Source organism: Culex pipiens, chromosome 3, assembly GCF_016801865.2.
Source record: "Culex pipiens pallens isolate TS chromosome 3, TS_CPP_V2, whole genome shotgun sequence".
NCBI lineage: Eukaryota > Metazoa > Arthropoda > Insecta > Diptera > Culicidae > Culex > Culex pipiens.
Window position 1 is genome coordinate 138,420,138 of NC_068939.1, and position 21,541 is coordinate 138,441,678.

At 38.4% G+C, this 21,541-nt stretch overlaps 1 protein-coding gene across 13 annotated transcripts in view; it reads left to right on the top strand.

Annotated features, from left to right (window-relative positions):
• The window catches only part of LOC120417333 (voltage-dependent calcium channel type A subunit alpha-1-like), a 114,575-nt gene that overhangs the window by 10,655 nt on the left and 82,379 nt on the right, over nt 1-21,541 (top strand). For 7 of the 13 annotated variants that reach the window (XM_039579331.2, XM_039579332.2, XM_039579320.2 and 4 more), the window contains exon 1: nt 12,735-12,947. The exons of 1 other annotated variant lie outside the window; for it this stretch is intronic. In XM_039579331.2, the coding sequence (XP_039435265.1) occupies nt 12,871-12,947 (77 nt within the window). In that variant the 5' untranslated portion in view covers nt 12,735-12,870. Of the gene's footprint in view, nt 1-12,731; nt 12,948-21,541 lie in introns of those variants that run through there. 5 more of the 13 variants (XM_039579322.2, XM_039579327.2, XM_039579329.2 and 2 more) reach the window with 3 other exon arrangements.

Here is a 21,541-nt window from a genome sequence, read left to right on the forward strand (position 1 = left end):
AATTAGGGGAAGTGGCCATTCGAGAAAATGGTTTTTAGGGGAAGTCGCCATTCGGGGACGTGGCCATTCGGGGAAATGTCTTTTCGGGAATATGGGTTTCGGGGAAATTTCATAGATTCCAGAAGCCAAACTTCGAGCAGTAACAATTTCTATACAACAATAGGAAAGTTCTCCTTGAGAACGTGAACTTTTTACGAATTACACAAGCGCGTCTCTGGAATGAGAACCATGAGTAACACACCCCGAGGGGCTTCAAGTTTGAAAGTGGCTGCCAAGTATCAAACACAACAATTTGTCCTCACCGCCATCGTGGCTCGATTCGCGAGTTGGTACATTCAACCTCCCGATTTAACCGGGAAATGAAACTTGAAGAATGGTTCAAGGAGTGAAACAGTGCAAAAAGAAAAAAAACGAACCGCTAAGAATAGACCAACTCTCAAAAGTTGGTTGACAAAAGCACAAAAGTTTTCCACGCGAGATGACAAGTTGAAGGCTTTTCTTGGTTTGCTTTCAATGCTGAGAAATACCTTGTGGCGCTTCCGCTTCTTCGCGAAAGGAAAAAGAAACGTGGGAATGTTCGATTTCCTGTCGATTTGGTGATATTCGATTACCCTTTCCAACGCTTTTTCAAGTACTCGCTTTTTCTTGACAATTCTGTGAACCAACTTTTTCTGCAAGCAGGAGAGATTTTTTCGAGCATACCACATATTTGAAGAGATTGTTTTATTCGTTTTGTTCCGTTTTATCTTTGATTTTTGATCTTTTTAGAAAATATGAACAAACCAAATGCAATATTTTGTCAGTTCAATAACATCAGTCAGAATTAAAAAAAATTCCAAGCTCCATTCTACTTTCAAAGCAGATGCAATAACACTACCTGCTAGTGACCAACCATGCGTCTCCATTGTATTAAAAAAGCACCCTGTAAGCTTCATGAAGATGCACGGTGCATCTTCACCGAGATCTACCTTCAACGTTGCTCTTGGTTCGACATTTCCCGGGACTCAACTCCAAGTTAATGATGCTCATAATTCTACCGTAAAGCAACCTCGACATCAGCTGCTCCTTCTGCAGCAGGTACTACCCCTACAACAGCGAGAATCCTAAAGATGGATAGTCAACTCTCGCTGCTGCTGCTGCTGCTGCTGGAGGGTCGTAAATAATAGGTAAACGTCACGTGCGTGTAATCCCCCTGCCGGTAATAACCGAGAAACTGCTGATGCAGAAGGCAGGCCCGCACGTGTCTCTTTCCCTTATGGGAAGGAGAGGGTCAATCTGCTAGTTTGCTACAAAGCTCACGGACGGTTCTTCCTGAGCGAGCGCTTCAAGCTGAGTGGGGTTCTGACGGCACAATCACGAACCTGTCGGTGTTTGTCTTGAGGGAGGTTGAAGATTACGGTTCGTGGAAGTAACCTCCTGTATGCTGAGGTTGTAACAACAAACCATAGTCAGGACTAAGAAAACACCGGCAAACTAGGTGAATAGATCCGCAAGAGAAGGTGTGTCTGGTATCATCGGCCGTAGAATGTCAGGAGACAGGATGATGGATACCGCGCCAAGGGAGATGGCCAAAATTGACCTTTTTGTGGTCGGTTGCAGAGTTCTACTCGACTGTATCGCAGCTAATCACGGTGTTGACCTTTGACAGCCCAATGCGAAGCACGCAAGAAAGTCAAACGATACACAGTCCACTTTATCACTCCCAGATTGATTCGATTAATTGGATGAGCTTCTGTACCAGGTCCACGAACACCGTGTCCTCAAACGGCTCCAGCCCGCTATCGCACCACGAGTATGATCTTGAAAAGTGTCCTTCCTTGAAAACGCTAAGCAATTCTCTCCACGTCGCTTGCTGCTGGAAATTATTGATCAAACGCACAGACATGTATACCAGCAGCAGCCGCTTTCGTGGAAGTCGGCGCGGAGACTTGGGGAGACTTTTCCTTGGCTCGCGCGACCCAGAAACGGCACACGTGCCTCGGGGGACACATTTTGGACGGGGATTGGCTTTCGCGATTAGTGGAGCGGTTGAAGCTTAACAAAAGTGAATGCTTGAAAACTAAATTTGTTAAATTAAAACATTTAAGGAAGACTCAAAAAACAATGGTGAATCCCAGCAATATTTAATTTTAAATTCAGGATATTTTGAATCGAAGTTTGAATGTCAACCATGGAAAATGTCTTAAAATTATCAAAAATATCTGAAAATATGTTCATCTTGTTAAAGGCCTTCACTTAAACGTTATTTAACTATCATTCTTTTGACGAGTAATTCAATACGTCTTTTGAAGACGCCTGCAGCTGGACAGTGTACGGTTCCAGCGGACAACTCAGCGTTCCCTCCTGGATGGGGGCGATCGTTCGCCAGCGTGGTCGCTGCCGGTAGCGGCGATGCGGCCCAGCAAGAAGTAACCGGGGAAGATCTCTTCACCTTGCCGGAGTTTTTTGCTCTAGCGGGTGAGATGATGACGCGGTTCCGGACCTGCCGTAACAAGGCGGAGCAATTCCTGGCCCTCGGGGAGCTAATGATAAAGCACATCTACAATAGATAAAAAAAAACTGTGATCTGGTTTAAGCTTTTTCTATTTCTATCCCGTTTCCTTTGCAATTTTAAGTTTTTTTTCTAAATTTTTTCTTACTTTTGGTAATCTCTTAGTCATTAGCAATAATCGTTCCAAAATGGATTGAGATTTAACACACAGCTGAAAGGAACTCCAAAACTCTGTTATTTACTGCGAATGAACTAATTGTAACATGATTATTCACTAATAAAACCGAATTGAATTGAATTGAATTGATTTTTTATCACTGAAAGTTGATTTTTCAAAAAGCGTAGGGGAAGAAGAGATTCTATGCAGCCCCTTAGAGAAGACTAAATCTACTATTATTCTACGTTATCCATGTGATAAAAGTCTTGAAAAACCTCAAAATTGTTGAAAAATAACAAATTTCTAGCAATATTTCAAATTCATTTCAAAAACCATCATGCGGGGCAACAGGCACCACAATCTTGGGCCAAAATACACCGGGTTAAACCAGTTTTCACTGTACACCACTAGATGACAACGCTGTTCTTACAAAGCAGTATCATAGCGGAGCCTTTTACCCCGACCAAGCTTATTACTAAAAAATAAATTAAACATACATTTTTTAGCGTTTGTGGATTCATCATGCGAAATCTGGTATCGGAGTTAAACATTTTTAAAAAAATGTGTCTTTTGAAATTTAAAAAAATATTTTCAAAAAAAATCAAAGGTAAAACCGGAAATGGATGATAATTATAATTCGTGGTTTTTTATCTATTAAAGGTATTTTTTTCTGAATCGGTTTGGTGTCTTGGGCAAAGTTTTAAGTATTGATGTGGATTTTTCAGAATAACATTCAACGCAGAAAAAAAATTCCGCAGAACTTTGATTTTTTGAAAATATAGGTTTTTTTTCAAAAAAAAAAAAACAATTTTTACTCGAAAACTTTTAAATGCCAATATCGCAGCAACTAATGGTTCGGTATTCAACGTTGATTTTTTTTTTCGAATAGATCATAAAATTTCATAAATATTTCATTTGTTGCTAATAGATTGAAATTAAAATATGGGGGGATATTTGAGTCTTAAAAACGCTGTCTTTTAGCAATCAGAGGTCAAATCTACAAAGTCTCTAAGGAAATTTTGTTAAATGCTTTCTTAACTTTTTGAAACAAATATTTTTGGAATTGACAAGCATAGACAAGATTATACTGGCTATATCTTTGCAACGGTGCACTTCATCAAAAAATCTGTACACTACTTTTCGCTAGCAAATCTGACTTTACATTTAAAACTAAAGTCAAACAAAATTTCAAGTAATATTTTTAGTTTTTTTCGATATACATATATTTTTTAAATATAATAAAAAGCTGCGATTTTTTGTCCCATAAAACATATTTAAAAAAAAACAAAAAATTATAAAAAGCAGATTTTGGGAAATTGAAATTTTGTCTGATCTAATCTAATCTAATCTAACACAAACTCAGCCAGTCCGATGAAAGCATGCTGGAAAGTCAATATCACTAATTGCAGTACATCCAAGAACACCCGAAAATGTATCACAAAAATTAAAGCGGCCAGCCCTGCTGCGTTGTGTTTACCGTTGAGAGGATTCTGAGATCGGATCACATTTCACAGAATTTACAGGGAAGGAAGGATGCGTGGAAATACCGTACCAAACGCTCCAATTTGTGATTGCGTTGGTGTTGTGTAGAGGGTGTCAGGTGTTATAATATATCATTATACTTTTTTACAATTTATAATGTGTTGTATAATAAATTACATTTATACCATGCTGAAAACAATATTTGATTATAAATAAAGATGGTTATAGCACGTTACAGTACAGTAGCAGGATGATAAAGATTATTAAAGTAAAAGATTCAATAGAAGATTGGACTTTAAAGTTGGATAAACTGTGTAGAAGAATTAAATAAGGTTTTCACAAATAGATTTTAAATAAAGATTACAAAGGAGAGTTAACAAAAATCAAACGTACCGTCAGTGGGGGTGACATTGGGTCTGGGGGGTAAGATTGGGTCAAAGTGATTTTATACGGATTTTACTATTTCTCAGGTTCTTCTCAATGAAAATAAATTCTGTAAAAAGGTTGTGCAGGGGACATCTTAAGATGATCTTAAGATCGTTTTTTCATCTGCCTAAAGTTGAGGTACGCTAACAAAAAAAAAATACTCAAATGTTTGAAAATCTCTACTTCAAACATTGTAGCATGTCAATACGATTCCCTCTAACAAGAAACACTGTTGGATGACTTGTTTTTACCATATCGTTGTATTTGAGCATCATTTTAGTTTCATTCGACCCAATGTCACCCCTCTAAGGGGTGAGATTGGGTCAATTTCCAAACTATTGGCATTTAAGGTAGTGTTCATCAAAATCCACCATATTTTGGGAAAATGTTAGTAAACTATCTAAGAACAAATCTATGTTGAAAGATTTTCGATGTTATTCAAATTGTTTTTGTTATTAAGAAATGACGAGAGGTGTATCGTTTTTTTTGACCCATAGTCACCCCCACTGACGGTATTAGAAAAATGAAAACAATATTTTAAAATAAAATATTTTGGGAAATTGATTTTTTTGTAAAAAAAAGTTTGTTTAAAAAAACACCATTGTTTACCAATTTATTTATGAATAGTTCTCATCAATACCTACGACTTTACCCAAGACACCAAACCGATCAGAAAATTCCTTTAAAAGAAACAGATTTTCGAATATTTACGTACCTCTTTGTGTGGACAGCTGCCAAAATTGTATGGAGCCTTGTATGGGTGAACCAATGACACCAAATGGCTTCTTTGATCATAGAGAAGGCCCTTAAATGGTTTGAGCCAATTCATAAATCTAAACAAATCCATTTGCCGGGTTTGGTGGAGAATTGCTCATTTGTGAAAGTATTATCTGCAGGGTTCGTCGTTATATCCCAAGTCCATCTAACTTTGACTCCTTTTTGCTTGCTTCTCTTTCTCAATTTTTCAAAAAGGAAACCCAGAAGTTCCTCAATTCCTGGTGACCCATTGTTCACCTGCCAACTCTGCCAGTTCACACCACAACACTCTCCGAATACAATGCACCGAATCCAAGTGTGTTTGTGTGTGTAAACCATTGTGTTTAGTCCACGTTTTGTTCCGCTTTCGCTGTGTGAATGCACCTCGTCCCACGTCCATTGTTGGCCAATAGTCAAAGCACAATTCCGCGGCAAAAGAATGCAAAAAGTGCTTCCAGTCGCGTCGTGGTGCTACAACACAGCATCACCAGGTTGATGACGTTTGAAAGGCATTGTTTGTTTGCGATAAAAAGGAATAGAGTGGAACGGTGGGTCAAAAACCTGATTTTTTTTTTGTTTGAATCACATGAAAAACAAATGAAACCATTTTGAATTGAATTGAAGATATTTTCTTTAAATCTCAGGATGAGTGATACTCTACGATAACACATAAGATTTCTTTCATTATCATGATGTGGTAGTCACATAAACTGCCAGCAAGTTTTTATTTGGGTGTAGTATCTGTAATTGCCTCGAGGTAGTTTAGTACTTGGCTCAGTAGACAGCACAGGATGTCGATCCTGCTGGAGCCGCTGCATACAATAAGGCACGTCCAGGTTGTCAAACTCTTCACTCTCCACTTAGGGTAGAAACGGAGAGAGCCTCTGGCCATTATTGTTATTTGCCGTGGCGGAATGATGATAGCTTTTCCTGACGAACGGAGTGCTTTGTGAGGTTTATTGCCTCTTGTTCAAAGCCATTCTTTATTTGCTATTGCGTTGGAATGAATACAACTTTGACGAATAACTATTCATTTTGAGCAGTTCGATTGTTGACAGCCAGCCCGCTAAACGGTGCTGCAGTTAAACAAAGAGACAACGAATAACGAGGTACTGTCACTGGGTCAGCTGTAAATAACGGTGAATATAGTTTGCTTTGTAGTTTTTTTACATTATATCTGGTTGATCTTCTTCGCCAGTTCCAGGATTCGCTAGTGTTGGGTGTCCCTTACCTATACCAACATCTTTGGTCCTTAGAACTTTGTATTACTTATGTATGTGTCTCATTTTCCAACCCAACACCACACATGCACAGAGGCACCACCTCTCCAGCATGTTTTATGTATAAAAACCGTTCCGAAAATAGTTCGTCCCGATATGTTCCGTTCGTCGTCGCGGTCTTGGCCCGTTTTACAGCCATCCAGTCAGCCACTATCTCTATTTCTGTGCTTGCCCCATAAAACGTTTTATTCATGTGATGATGCGATGCAGCTATCGACTTTTCGACGCTCCAAATGCAAGGCTCCTCTTGGAGCAGCAGCAGCAGCAACAGAAGCAGGAGATTGCAATTTTCTGATGTGCCGTTGTTGTCTGTTGTTGTCCTGTGCCAGCCTGGCACTGCCAGGGTTGGTTACTGGTTAAGCTTGGTTCTCGCAATGGATGGAAATGAGGTGAACCACGAATCGTTGGAACGGACTGCTGCTGATAACCAGTTGTGCTTTTCAAGTGAAGTTTCGTACAGTTGGTCATTTCTCTGGTCTGATTGTGGCAATGGATCTGAATGGAAAATAAATTTCAAAAAGTAATAATGCAAATGGCTCCAAATTACCGGCTAATATTATTAGTTTGTCCATCAAAGTTAAGTGAGTATATTTGCTAGCCATTTTAATGCGCAGGGTGCTTGTATGTACCGGTGCTCAAAGTCGAACTATGTAAAAAGTACAGGGGGAATAGCTATCTCAAACTTTATTAATGACCAATGCTAAACTCGAGAAATGCCACCAAATCAACTAGCTTTAACAAATGTGTTCATTCGTAAATTGAATCAATAAATATCCAATCATTTTAAATAACCTACTTGTGACCACATTTTAGTCACAAGTTCTGGTGGCTGAGGCAGTTTGGTTCGAGTCCTGTAGTCGACACTTTTTGTTTTTTTTTTAGTCTGGGGAACCTTTTTGGATTTTAGCTAAGGACATTTTTTTTCCTGGGGCGTAAAAGTTATCACTAAAATAAACTTAAAAATCATAAATGTCAAAATCGTCACAGATGGGACAATTATGCGAAAACGACAGAAAAAGATTGTGCAAAATCTGATACAAGAGTCATGATTTTTCGAAAAAAAAAGAATGAACTTCGGAACATATTGAACATATGATTTTTAATTGTTTGAAGGTACTCCATTTTCATGTTATATGCAATGTTTTTTGTTAGATGAAAAATTGTTTTATTTTAATTAAAAGGAGATGGAAAATTCAACAGCCTCATAAAGTGAATGTGAAAAGTTGTTTTTGTCAGTGTCACCCTATTAGCCCTATTTGTGGGGGCCGGGCATTTAGCGTGATATTGTTTCGCCGAAGATCGTTTCGCGGGATGAAAAAAAAACAATCATAAAACAAATTGTAAAAAATCAATCAGCAGTTAAAAAAAAATATTTGCGTGAGTTTTTACATGGCCAATTCTATGAACTATGTTGAAGATGATTTATTCAATATTCTTTGAAAATGAATTCTTTGGAGTATTTTGAAGATCATTTTATTCATTTCTGGGAGTCCTTGCATTGTTTTTAAAATGACATGTTCTTCGAAAACAAATTGGTATCTCAGTAGAACAAAATCAGAAGTTTTTGCATTCTTTCAAAAAATACCAGTTCTTTGGACTATTTAAAAGATAATTTTATAGTTTTTATAGTTTTATATTCTTTCAAATATCAGACAGGTTCTTTGAAAATGAATGGGATTCCCAATAAAACAGTTTTTTTGTTGAAGTTTTATATACCGTCCTCATGGGTGACATTGGGTCTAGGGGGAGACATTGGGTCGTACAAATTTCTGCATTATTGTATGACAAGGGCTAGTGATTTTACACGGCGAAAAAATCAAAATTACGCGGCATGCCAATTACAAAACATTGAAATTTCACGGCAATTTCACGGTGCTCTAAAAACTGCTCAAAATAAACGTCAAACTGTTTTCTTTTAGCAAAATTATTAACAGAAAACTGTCTTAAAAGTAAGCAGTAGTTTTAGATACAAAATAAAACGCGTTTAAAACCCCCTGACACAAGTGATTTATTTGAAAAAAGGAGTATTGAATTAATCTTGGGAAATTTTGAAGAATTTCCGTCAGTTGAATTCTAGATTTAGGTCTTACAAACAAATGTAAACATTGAGTGTATCCCGGTTACTCCAATGAACATTGACATTAGGTGTGAAAGGGATACACTCAATGTTAACATTTGTTTATAGGACCTAATAAAAAAAAGTCAAGAATTTATGATTCAGCTGTTTTAATTTTATTGAGATTTTATAAAATTAATTTTCTTAAATACCTCCAAAACGAAGCAAGTCTTGAACCTCTAATTCATCAAAACTAGAAGCATTTAAATAAGTGCAATACATTTTTTTTTAATTTCGGCAATAGTGATATTTTAGTTTTTTTTTAAATAAAGTTCAGGCAAAACTTTATTAAAAGCAGTTTTTACATTTATTGATGATTAAAGAAAAATATAATACGTTGCAAAATGGTTAACAAACATGATTTCAATATGTATTATTTTACTTATCAATTGAATCAAAACATATAATTTATATTCAAAATATATTTATAATGCAATTTGTTCCTTGTTGTTTAATGTAGTTGATTAATTAAAATAAATTTTAAGCAAATTTTAAAATAAAAAAGGTATTTTTTGCGTATTCTTTTAAAGAAGTGTTTATTAATGTTCTTTTAAAATCTTTTTGGAATTCTGTGGAATAAAGAAACTATCTGCATTTTGTTGAATATTCTAATGAACAATATCTTCAAAAAATAATTGTAGATCTGATATGAAATACTTCTTTATTTGTAAACTGCATTCAAAATGATTGTAAAAATCTTTTTAAATGTTTGAATTAAACAAATAAGGCTTAAATGCATTGAGTAGCGATTTATCACTTGAATATTTCAAATTTCGCGGCATTTCACGGTATTTCCCAAATTTCACGTCCAAGGGTGAATTTCACGGATTACGCGGTTTCCGTGAAATCGCGAAAAATCACTAGCCCTATGTATGACCCAAACTCACCTCCCAGACCCAATGTCACCCCTGATGACGGGCATTCCGAATTTGAGTCTGGTTTAGCAAATCAACTTTAAAAAACAATCTAATTCATCGCATTTTCTAACATTCGCATTGCTTTGAAAATAAAAACTAATTTCTGTACGTTTGTACGTTGATAATTTGAGGAGGTGGTTTGCTTTTCAATGTTTTTGCCTTTTTTGGCGTTAGTAGCTCTATCAAAAAGTAGCTGAAGAACTTTCTTGATTATTTTTTTTTAACTTTTTGCATTCGCAAGAGCAGTTCTTAAAAAAATTTAGTACCATGATTTATTAATCAATTTTGTTTCAATAATTTGAAAAATGTAGTTCCTACATTGACACCATTCATAAATTAAGTAATATTTTCATTTCTTTCTGCGAGATTTTGAATACAAAAAGACGAGATGCAGTTCACATATTTTGCAAGATAAAAATAGTTTTGATGATATGTTCAGCCGAAAAAATTTCAATGCCTTTCCTTTGATTTTTGAAGCAAAAAAAAAGGGTCTGGTGAAACGTCTAATTCGGCGATATGTGCCAGATTCCTAATTTTTCAACTGACAATATCTCGTACCCGAACTCGTACCACACAGTTTTAAATTAAATATTTGTTGGTTTTGTCATTCATCATTTTTTTGTGGTTAAATTTTGGAATTGGGTTTTTTCCTTTTTACCATAAACAAATGCAATTAAGTTCATTTTTCTTCAATCTTAAGCTGTTTATTTTGAATCATAATGTTTCCAAATTAAAGAGCGAGTCCACGAGCAGTTGTTTCGAGGATGTGGACATATATAGCTAGCAACTGAGCCAAAAATTTACACTTTAGGTCAACGGGATGTAGACAAATCAAAGCACAACCTTGATTTTTTTTTAAATGCAACAACATGAAAGGTGAAACTCTTCAGTTGGTTAAATCTTAAGGAAGCTATGGGCATTTTTGTGAAAAAATAGAACAATTTTAACACTATGACAAAGGGGTATGCCTTGTTCGTGGACTCGGTATTAAGCGAAATTTCACGATATCGCATTGAAGCTTTAATAAATTTAAATGTATGATTTTCCCTTCATAACACGATAATTAACACTTTCCACGAAAACCCTACACAACATCACCAACTCAGTTCCTGCTCCAAAGCATGCTTTCTCACGTACCCTCGTGCGTGACCTTCCTCATTATAACAACTGAGGATGCTGAGCTGTGCTTCCAGTATGGGTAGAGCCAGATACCGATGGGACTCTCCTTCAAAACCCAGGATCGGCATGACGCTCGAGATTTCCTAAGCCAAGAAAACACTGTGTTGCCTAAGGGAAACTACAGTTTATTTCCGGTTTCAGTCGACAGGTTTATTCAGGGATCCCTTCCTCTCCTCTAGCACTCGTTTCCCGTCCCACGTCCTTACATACTATCTCCTACCTCACTCGTCCTTCTTCTTTCTTCCTTTACACTTCCGGTGCACCGTTGACTCGCTCGGGGCCCCGTATCGCCGCTCTGCCGTCGTCGCTGCTCCTTCCTGCTGACGTAGACGCTCCTCCTGCAGTTCGCCAATGGGGGTGGCCTCTTTGTCAGTCGGATGGACCCTCCGACGCTTCGGCTGCAGCCTTCGAGGACCCTCGCCTGCCGTCCGCGCCCTTCCTGTGCTTGGTAACGGGCAACAGGCTTCGACGGCGTCCAAGGACTCCGTCGGTACAGTCCGGGTTTCGGGTCGCGGAGTTGACGGTCACGGCCAGGCGCACGAACAGTGTCGGTTCGTAGGGTGGTTCACCGGTCCGGAAATAGCACGGCCAGGGTGAAAACCACAAGTGTTCACAAAGTGAACCGTGAAACACAAAGGGGTCCTACGCGGGACAAAATGGCGGTTAGATTGCTAATGCTGGGGATCGGGGCTCGTATTGGGATGCTTCTGGGATGGCACATTCCTACCTGGATGTCCAAAACACACGAGTAGCTCCTGCTCTCGTCTCTCCTCGGAACGTAGCGAGTTCCGGGCGCTATCCTGATGGTATCAGGTTCCACTGGTCCGTCCAACGGACACTCTACCAACGCTGGTATTGCGGGTTGGTACTCACTTGGTTGCCTCTACGGACAACCGTTCGCAACTTGATCACCGGACTTTCTGATCCAGCAATCGCGATGGTGGTTCCCAGAAGCCCCCTTTAACCTTCACGTGCCAACTCATATCACCCGTCATTGCATCCTTCGAACATTCACCACCCCCAATGGCCGCCCATGCGATGTTCTTTAGCGGCGACATCTGGTGGTGACTAGCGGCATCAACGCACGGTGTGGGACGTGCAGCTACGGGTTGCTGCCTTGTTGGGAGACTTCCTCGTTCCCCGTCGACAAACACAACGTCTTCTTGGCAATATTTACACAAAAAACTATACAAAACGCGACGATTCACACCGATATTTAACACTACAAACACACTGGTTACATCATCACGCTCCGTGAACTGCAGTTTCTCCGTGTACCCTCTTTCCACGTAAAAAAAAACCCAGAACCCGATAATTTCCAACCAAAAAACCGCACGAACTAACGGGGAAAACCATTAACGACCACGTCGGTCACTCAAAGTGTGTGTGTGTAAAGTTTTGCGCGTGAGACCTGCATTTATAATGCTTTCACACGCACGCACGCTCTCACGCACGCACGCAGTGTTGCCAGACCTGCCCAGCGGTGGCCGGACCGTGATGGCAGAAATTCCCGGCACGTTGCTGGTCCTGTCGTGACACGCACACCAATTCACCACTTCACAGGGTAACCAACACACTCTTGGTCACAGTCGTGTGCTCTTTGAAGCATTGCGGTGGTCGTGAAAGTTTGGCGCGTAACTTTCGAAAAGGGCTTACCAATAAATATTCTAATTTTATTTTGTTTTTTTTTTCTCAAGTTTTGGTAATTATTTTAGTTTTTCAAAGTTATTTTATTTTTTTAAACTTTTTTCGACTATAACCATACTTCTTGTCATTCTGTGCAGCTCGTTCGTCGTATTCGTGACAAATTATCATAATGTTGCCAGCAGGATTCCGTCGTCATCGTCGTCCCCGGGTCCGCGTCAGTCAGTCAGTCAGTCAGTCAGTAAACCAGCCACTAGGTCGGTCGGATCGGGTGGCAGTCAGTGGCCACGTGTATATGTGTGTGGATGTGAACCTCGCGGGAAGAATTTCAAACTAGTGGCGTCCTTTTTCGTGTCCTTTTTCTTCGAGTTCTTCTCTCGTTTTTCCTATGATTTGGTGTTCCGTGCCGAAAGTGTTGTCTAATGCTGGGCAGTGTTCGTGACTGGTTCCTGAGGGATTTGGGCTTGGATCAGCATTATGCGGACTACCAGAGCAGGAAGTAATTTGCTGATATTTGGCTTTAGTTTTATTTTTTTGCTTCTTTTGGTTGAAAAGTAGCGACTCGAGCGAGAATTACGTGATTGGAATTGTCACTGAGGATGACGTGTTTTTTGGATACCAAGCAGAACAATTTAAACCATCTGCAAATTTGTGTAGAAAAAATTAACTCGAAAAGTGTGTAAATCACATCATTTGAGTGAAATTGCACGTAAACACAAATTGAGGCAAAATAATATAAAGCTGTCAAATTTATATTTCTGTTACTGTGTAGCAAACAATGGTGTTCCATGGTATATTAAAAACAAGCGCTGTTACAGTAAACTATCATGCGTCTCCATAAGAATGAGTTCTGTCTGGTAATGTATAATGATTTACTTTGGACGATTACTTTATTCGTTATTCTTAGGAAGTTAATTGAAATCAAAACGCAGAACCTATAGCAACACGAGAAAAGGGCGTATAAGCATTTTGACAGTCAGGGATATTTTGCAAATTCAGAAACAATTGATAACTTTTTCACAAAACTCTACTTGTAAAACTATAGCTTGCCTCTACGACTATCTTTTGACACTGTGTGTTTTGTTGAATTAGAAGCGTGAGCCATTTTTCGCCCAAGCCTCCTGATAAAGTTGGAACGGTAACTGCAACTCGCTGGTTCTTGGGCATAACTCAACCAATCAGGACGATTCTTGTTTCGAGTTATTTGTAAGAATGTCTGAATGATCCTAAAATTTTGCAGAACTCGATTTGATCAAATCTGTTATTTCTGCGACCGAAAACATCGTTCCACCTTTTTTTTTTATAGACTGCCTCCGCGGAATTTTGGCGTTTTTTTTACAAGCGAAAAAAAAATTGCAACGATCAAATTGAGTTCTGCAAAGTTATAGAATCATCTAGACATCCTTACAAATCATTGGCAACAAGAATCGTCATAATTGGTTGAGTTATGCCCGAGAACAAGCGAGTTGCAGTTACCATTCTACTTTTTTGAAGGGTTACACCCAGAACTGGGCATCGGCATACGAGAGGATAAAGAGCACGATTCGGTAGTAAAATGGTACTGTGTGCGGACTGAGAGGATAAATCTCGAAATTAGCGAGAGTACTTTACTCATGGGTTCATCTTCAAAAAAAGTTCATCTATCAAAAAAATTGTACCGGTATCGAGACTCGAACCCAAGACCTTCGGCATACTGAACCGTGCCTTTGCCGTATGGGCCACCATGGTACGGTGACTAATTGGCGGTCATTTGTCCATATAAGCCACTCAATAGGATGAACTGTTCCAATGAACGAATGAACACGCGAGAGAACTATACTCTCGCAAAATAGCACTTTCCTCACGTTTCTTTTCGTGAGGACTATCCCCTCGTTCTTTAACTTTGGGTGTAGGATTTGGAATGTTATGATAAAACCAGGGCTGCGGAGTCGGGACATGTTTCAAACAACTCCGACTCCAACTCCGACTCCGACTTTCTGAGATTAGCCGGCTCCGACTCCGACTCTGGCTCCGGCTTTCAGCTCGAACTGACTCCGACTCCGACTCCAACTCCGGCCTACAAACTCTAGCCGACTCCGACTCCGACTCCGACTCCAGCTTTCAACAAATGGTTAGCTCCGACTCCGACTCCGATTCCACGTATTTTTAAATGTTTCAAAAGTTAGTTAACTATTTTTTTGAAAACATTGATACATAGGATTATTTAAATACTTTCTAAATGTCATGATTTTCTCAAGGAAAATAAGTTCAAATCATAAAACTGAAAAAAAGTTTCCAGGTAAAAAGTTTTAAACGTTTAAAAAAACGTTATAAAGAAAATATCTCCAGTTTTGAAGGCATTTTCAAAAGAACAACTCAGAAATATGGACCAAAATTTTGCCAACGATTTATAATTTAAAAAAAAGTGATTTTTGTAAAAGAATTAAATCATGTACTTCAAATTTTTTAAGCTCACATTTATGTAAATCGTATGCACATTTTTTTTATTAATTGCACCGTTTTAAAAATAAAGCCATTCAAAGTTAAATTTTGTCCGAAAAATTCCGGTTTTTTTTATTTATTTTTTTAAATAGTGTCCATGATTGTCCATTCCTGAAAATATTATTTTCGAAAAATTCAGAAAATTTCCCACTATTGCGTCTAAGAAGATTGGACCACTGGTTGAGCATGAGCATGAGCATGAGAGACCACCCATGGTTGTCCTTCTCCGTTGCTGAACAGGACCGTAATATCCTATCAATACAACCGACCATACGCTTGAACGATCTAATGGTGTTTCCCTTATCAACAGCATGTATGAATGCGCTGAAAAGATAAAACATCAAGATCATTAAAACTAGATCTGGAGCAAATAGGTAACAGTCGTTGGCCACCAACGGCGCCCGCCATGTCAGTTTGTAGATCTCGGGGGATTGGGACGGGAATGTTAGTTAGCACAGGTTGCTACAAAGGGTGGGTTCTATACGATATCCACACCCCCACGTGTGCCGGAAAACTACTTCTACTTGGGATTTTGTTAGTGGGTAAGGGTAATGGCCAGGATTCAACATAGAGGATGATGATGCGACCCAATAATCAATAAATTTTGTTTAATGGTGTGATGTATTATGCATTCTCAAGGCAAACAGTCGGAGTATGCGGATGAGACTATTCCCGGTTATTTGGTGTTGAGTTTAGCATAAATGATTCAATCTTAGACAGCCGGCTGTGGAAAGATAAAACCAACTAAAATGCGAAAACGCGAAACCGCCCGGACCGAAATACACACACAATCGGGGGGGAAACAAAGACGGAAACGGCAACGAAAATCCGGCGTGTTATCCGCGACGAGCACCGTTCAAATTCTCCAAAGCAACTGTCAACATCGCGGAATCGTCCGGGTCGAAATACACACACAGTCGGGGGGGAAACAAAGACGGAAACGGCAACGAAAATCCGGCGTGTTGACCGCGACGCGCAACGTTCAAATTCTCCAAAGCAACTGTCAACATCGCGGAATCGTCCGGGTCGAAATACACACACAGTCGGGGGGAAAACAAAGACGGAAACGGCAACGAAAATACGGCGTGTTATCCGCGACGAGCACCGTTCAAATTCTCCAAAGCAACTGTCAACATCGCGGAATCGTCCGGGTCGAAATACACACACAATCGGGGGAAAAACAAAGACGGAAACGGCAACGAAAATACGGCGTGTTATCCGCGACGCGCAACGTTCAAATTCTCCAAAGCAACTCTCTAAGAAGATTGGACCACTGGTTGCTGAGATACAACGGATAAAGGAAAAAGAAACAGGAAAAATTGTTTTTTTTTTAGTCTAACCTAAACAACCTTCTATTTTCTAATGTCGATATATCAAAATGAATGGTCCGATTTTTAATATTCAAGAATGAAACATTCTTGAAATTTCCCGATCTTTTCGGAAAAAATATTTCATTTTTTTGAATGAATACTAACATTTCAAAAGGGCCAAAAATTCAATATTTTTAGAAATGGACAATCATGGACACTATTTTGAAAAGTAAAAAAAACCGGGATTTTTCGGACAAAATTTAACTTTGAATGGATATATGTTAAAAAGTACTTTTCGATTGCAAATTCAATTTTACAAAAAAAAAATTAGGTCAGAAAATGTTAATTACAAGATTTAAATTTTTACATAAATCACTGTTTGAAAAAAATATAACTCATCGGCAAAATTTTGGTCCATACTTCAGAATGGCTTAAAAGATGCGGGGTTTTGTCCTCTAAAACATTAAAAAACAACTCAAATATTTTAAAATATCAATTTGGGGAAATTGATTTTCTGTAATTAAAAGTTAATTAAAAAATCACTAATTTTTTTTCCGTGTACATATTTTTTTAATAGTTCTCATCAATACCTACAACTTTGCCCAAGACACCATTTCAATAAAAAAATCCTTGAAGAGTTACAGATTTTCGAATATTTACGTTCATCCGTCAAAACAAAAAAAAAGTGTCGACTACGGGAATCGAACCAGAGACCTTTTTGCACAGACTAATTCAATAACTGCCTCGGCCACCACAGCTTGGTGACTAAGGATGTCGACGTATGACACTTGGAGATTTATTGTTTCAATAAACTTGTTATGATGGTGTGAGTTGGTAGCATTATTCTTTCGATTTTGGCTTTGAGCCCAAAATAAATTTTGAGGGAACGAATCTCTCGACTCTGATTTTGGGTGTAGGTTCGAGCAGAAACTTGTAATAGAGACCACAAAAGACCTGGGGGTCGTTAAAGCGGATGGCTTGATTTTTGAAATTAAATATATTCAACAATCTTATCATTAAATTTCATTTTTAATTTTCCTCACCAATCTCAAACTTAGTTGGTTTTTGTCATTCCATTTTATGGCAATGACCTTTATTTAAGAAAAAACAAAAAAATATCTTATCAATATTAATGATTGCATTACATCCGAGTAACCCCGAAAATTTACAGCAAAAATTAAGTGGCCAGGCCTACTGCGTTGCAATAACCGCAGAGACAGATTTTGTGAACGGACCACATTTCACAGAATCAACAGGATGCGTGGTCTACTGCGATCTTACAGCATTTGTGGATTGCATCTCTTGATATTTTATTATTAAAAATAAATTAAAATAAAATGTTTTTGTTGATAAGAAAAAGCTCAAAGAAAAAAAAATCATTCAGGCACCATCAGAATAGGCTTAATCGACCAATAAACCGGAAATGTCCCTCAAACCCGGCACGAACTCGCTTCCAAGTAGTTTCATGTTTGACCCGTGTGCGTGTTCATCTCATGCTGTGGTGACACACACACTTGCACGCATAAACGCCACATGCTTTCTTTTCGAAAAACGATAAGAAAAGGACCCATACGTGAAACCCCAAGCAAAAATCGTCAACTCATATGAGCGGTGTTATCGATTTTCTTCCCTCTTTGGGACGCCGCCGCAGTTGTTGTGTGCCAGTTGTAAGCAAGCGTCTTTTTAAAGGCACACATGAAAGCTTACCCAAATAATGAACGTGAGGGGAAAAAATGCCGACCAAAACAAAAGGCTTTTGAACACTCTTACAAGAACGGTAAAGTTCGCGGTGTGTTTGATTTGTAAGCTCATTTTTTTTCAAATTCAAATTTAAATATTAATTTATATTTTTTCTTCAAAAAGTAAAATTAAAATTATTAACTAAAATAAAAAAAGTCATCGAGCACACCGTTTTCGACGGCGGAAGGAAGCAAAAGCGAATGACTTTGCAGTATTTCCAAACAAAAATGAGAAAAGCACAAAAGAAGAAGGAAAAAAAAGACACAAGGATTAAAGAAAAGATAGGCTGCATGCATTATGGTGGTTCCCACCAACACCACCAAGCGAGGCCAAGCTTCTTTGAACTGGCTGTTTTTTGCTTTTCTTTAGCTGTGAATGTCAACTTTTGCGATTAAACGAAAACCCCCTCAATGGAATTCCGGGAGGGAGTAAAACACAGGCTAGTAGGGTGGTAAGATGGGGTGGGTTTAGTTTGAAAGAAAGCGAAAGGTGCCTGTCAAAAGCGAAAGCATATCTATGGAGTGTAGCGAAAGAGTGGAAGGTGGATGGAAGGTTTGTCCTTTGCTTATTCGTCGTGTAACCGGTCTACACACATTACAACGAAGAAGGTCAACTGTACAGGAGAAATCGGGTACAATTGTTTGGTGGAGACGCATGGTAGTGCACTTGTAGGAATGTTAGGATTTGAAGTACTGAGGGACTCCACTGAAATTGCCGTGCACAGTGGCCGCATGGATATGGTTTTTGCCTTGAAAGCAGAAAATTTTGGGCTCAGGTACCATAATGTGTATCTCCATCATGCACCTAATGTTGATTCGCCAGCACTTGATTTAACAGATAATTCTTTTTTCCTTTTTTTCATTCAGAAAAACACACAAGCGGTTGATTTACTTCATTATTTAAGAACTCTAAAAAAATGCAAAAAAATAAAAAAGTTTAAAAATTGAATTTACGAAAAAAAAAATGTTTAAAAATGCATTATACACCTGTCCAGTTGTTTTGCAATTAGGGGAAATCTACCCATTTTAATCCTAATAAGCGGTCGTGTTTGAATGATGCTGGATAATCTAGAGTCTCCCTTGAATTTTACTAAAACCAAGTACACCAACGAGTAGAGCAATTTTTTGTGAACATTTCTGTTTATTTTCACTTTCACTAAAAGTTATTCTATTTCTTTACCAAGCATTTAACAAAAAAAAATTCCCAAGGGTATTCTAATCGAGGCGAATGCATTGGGCCACGCCCATTTTTCTAATATCGGCTTAGTTCTTTTTTCTTCCAACACTCTGTCGAGTGTTGCCATTTGCGCTGACAGTTCAAACGAACACTCACGAAAAGTGGCATTTATAGGGAAAGTTTCCTGGCATCGCTGGCTGTGCTGCTGGTGGTGTTGACGGCCAGCCTTTGTTCTTTTTTGCCTTCGTCTCTCGCTCGGTTTTCTTCAGCCTTCGAGTGGAATGCAAAGTGAAAATTGAAACGTCAAACGACTTGGCGCGTTTGTTTTTTTGATGGCGCTTGCTAATTTATTACATTTTTCGGGATTATTCTTCAAGTGAGTGCCTTACTAATGATCAAAAGAACATGTTCCGGTAGTTGGAAGCAATTTCATATCTTAAGCGCCGTGAAAAAGTAAGCGAAAGTGAAAAGTTAATTTTGGCGATATTCATTAAGCGTTTGAGGGATTCTCGTGTGTGTCACTGTGTGTGCCAACAAAATGATGAGAAGTGGTCTCGCAAAATACAAATTATGATCAAAAGTGCATTAAATGTGATCTTTTTGGCCAGTAAGTGGCATACATTTGCGTGCTTACTCGAGGCGGTGCTGTTGCTGGTAAGTTTATAGCCCAAATAGTATTTTTGGAGCTTTAATCGAGCATCAAACTCTCCATATGACGAAGATAGGTGTTTGATTGGAAAGGGTGGATTTCCCCTATTAGTTGCCAAAATACGTAAGTATTGACGAAAAAATATTTTTTTTGCAAAAAAAAGTTTTTGCTGTGCTGTACATTGAAATTTCATAGAAATTCAAAATATTTTTAATCCACCCCAAACATGCTAAATATGATTATCAAAGCAGAAAAATACATTTTAGATTGTTTGCAGTTGATTTGAAATTTAATTTCATTACAATTTAGTTTTTTTTTAAATATATTTTTTTACCCCTGATTTTTCGGAAGAATTTTGAAGGGGGGGGGGGGAATATTTGCAACGGCCTAATTATTCATATACCTAAATCTATTAAAAATCTTATCCTGCTCTAATTTTCGAAACTTTTTCAACTAAACTGATCATTTGGGAGACCTGAAATATGTTCCAAAAAATTACAAGTTGATCTTGACAATTTGTTTTAACATAGTTAATGTACAATTGATTTGGAAAAACGACAGCGAATTAAAATATTTATAAAGAAAAACTTATTTAATATGAGGACCATTCTACACCCAAAACTGGGCAGCGCTCGTCCGAGGGAATAACGGCCTCGAGTTGAGAGAATAGTGGTACCATTTACGGACACAGAGAACACAGCTCGAAATGGGCGAGTAATTATTCCATCGAGATACATTTGCAAAAAAGCATTATTCTTTCGATTTTGGCACTGAGCCCTCAATGAACTTTGAGGGAACAATTCTCTCGACTCCGAGCTTTGGGTGTATTTCCCTCTTCGATTTGCGTGAATCTTTGTCCTAAAGGGTAATTTTGGTCCCTGATCACTATCGTGACGGAGGGGCGGTACGACCTCTTCAATTGTGGAACATTCAATAAAAGACGTGTTTTTTGATTAGTTGCAGCCTGAAATTGTGATTATTTTGGAAATTAATTTTAAGTCTAGACTCGATTATCCGAAGGCCTCGGAAAAAATTCACTTCGGATAATCGAATTGTGATTTTTTTTGCTGTTGTATTATTTTTTATTGTTGAGCTTCAGTATGAACAATTAACAACTCTAAAGTGATTTAGAATTTTTGAATCCAAGATGGCGGCCAAAATGGCTTTGATGAAACATTGAAAAATGCATTTGAGCAATTCCCAAATAGGGAATCGGTTGTACCGGACCCTCTCCGATTTCAATGAAACTTTGTAGACATGTTTTCCTACGCTTATGTAAGCCATTTTTGTGTATATGGAGCCAATTTCACTCGATAATGAAATTTGAGAAGGGCGTAAGCGTTTTGAATATTTTTGTAATTCGTTATTTAAATATTTCTGTATCTCGAAGCCGTTGCATCGTATCAAAAAGTGGTCAAAGACAAACTTGTAGGAAATTCGACGGGCTTTCCGAAAAAAATGCACTGAAAGAAAAAAAACACGCCACTTCTATGAGATTTTTCGATTTTTAAGTTTAAAAGTCAAATTTAAGGGTGAGCTCACGATTTTTTATCGTTCAATTTTTGTGTGAAAATAGCCTAAGATGTTACAAAAAGTCCCGCCCGTGTGGATCAATCGGACCGCGCACTGGACCCACAATCCAGAGGTCGAAGGTTCGAATCTCGCGGCGGGCGCTCTAAAATTCTTTGTGTAAATATGGGTATTCGGCGCCGTCGCTCCGTGCCATACTTTCATACA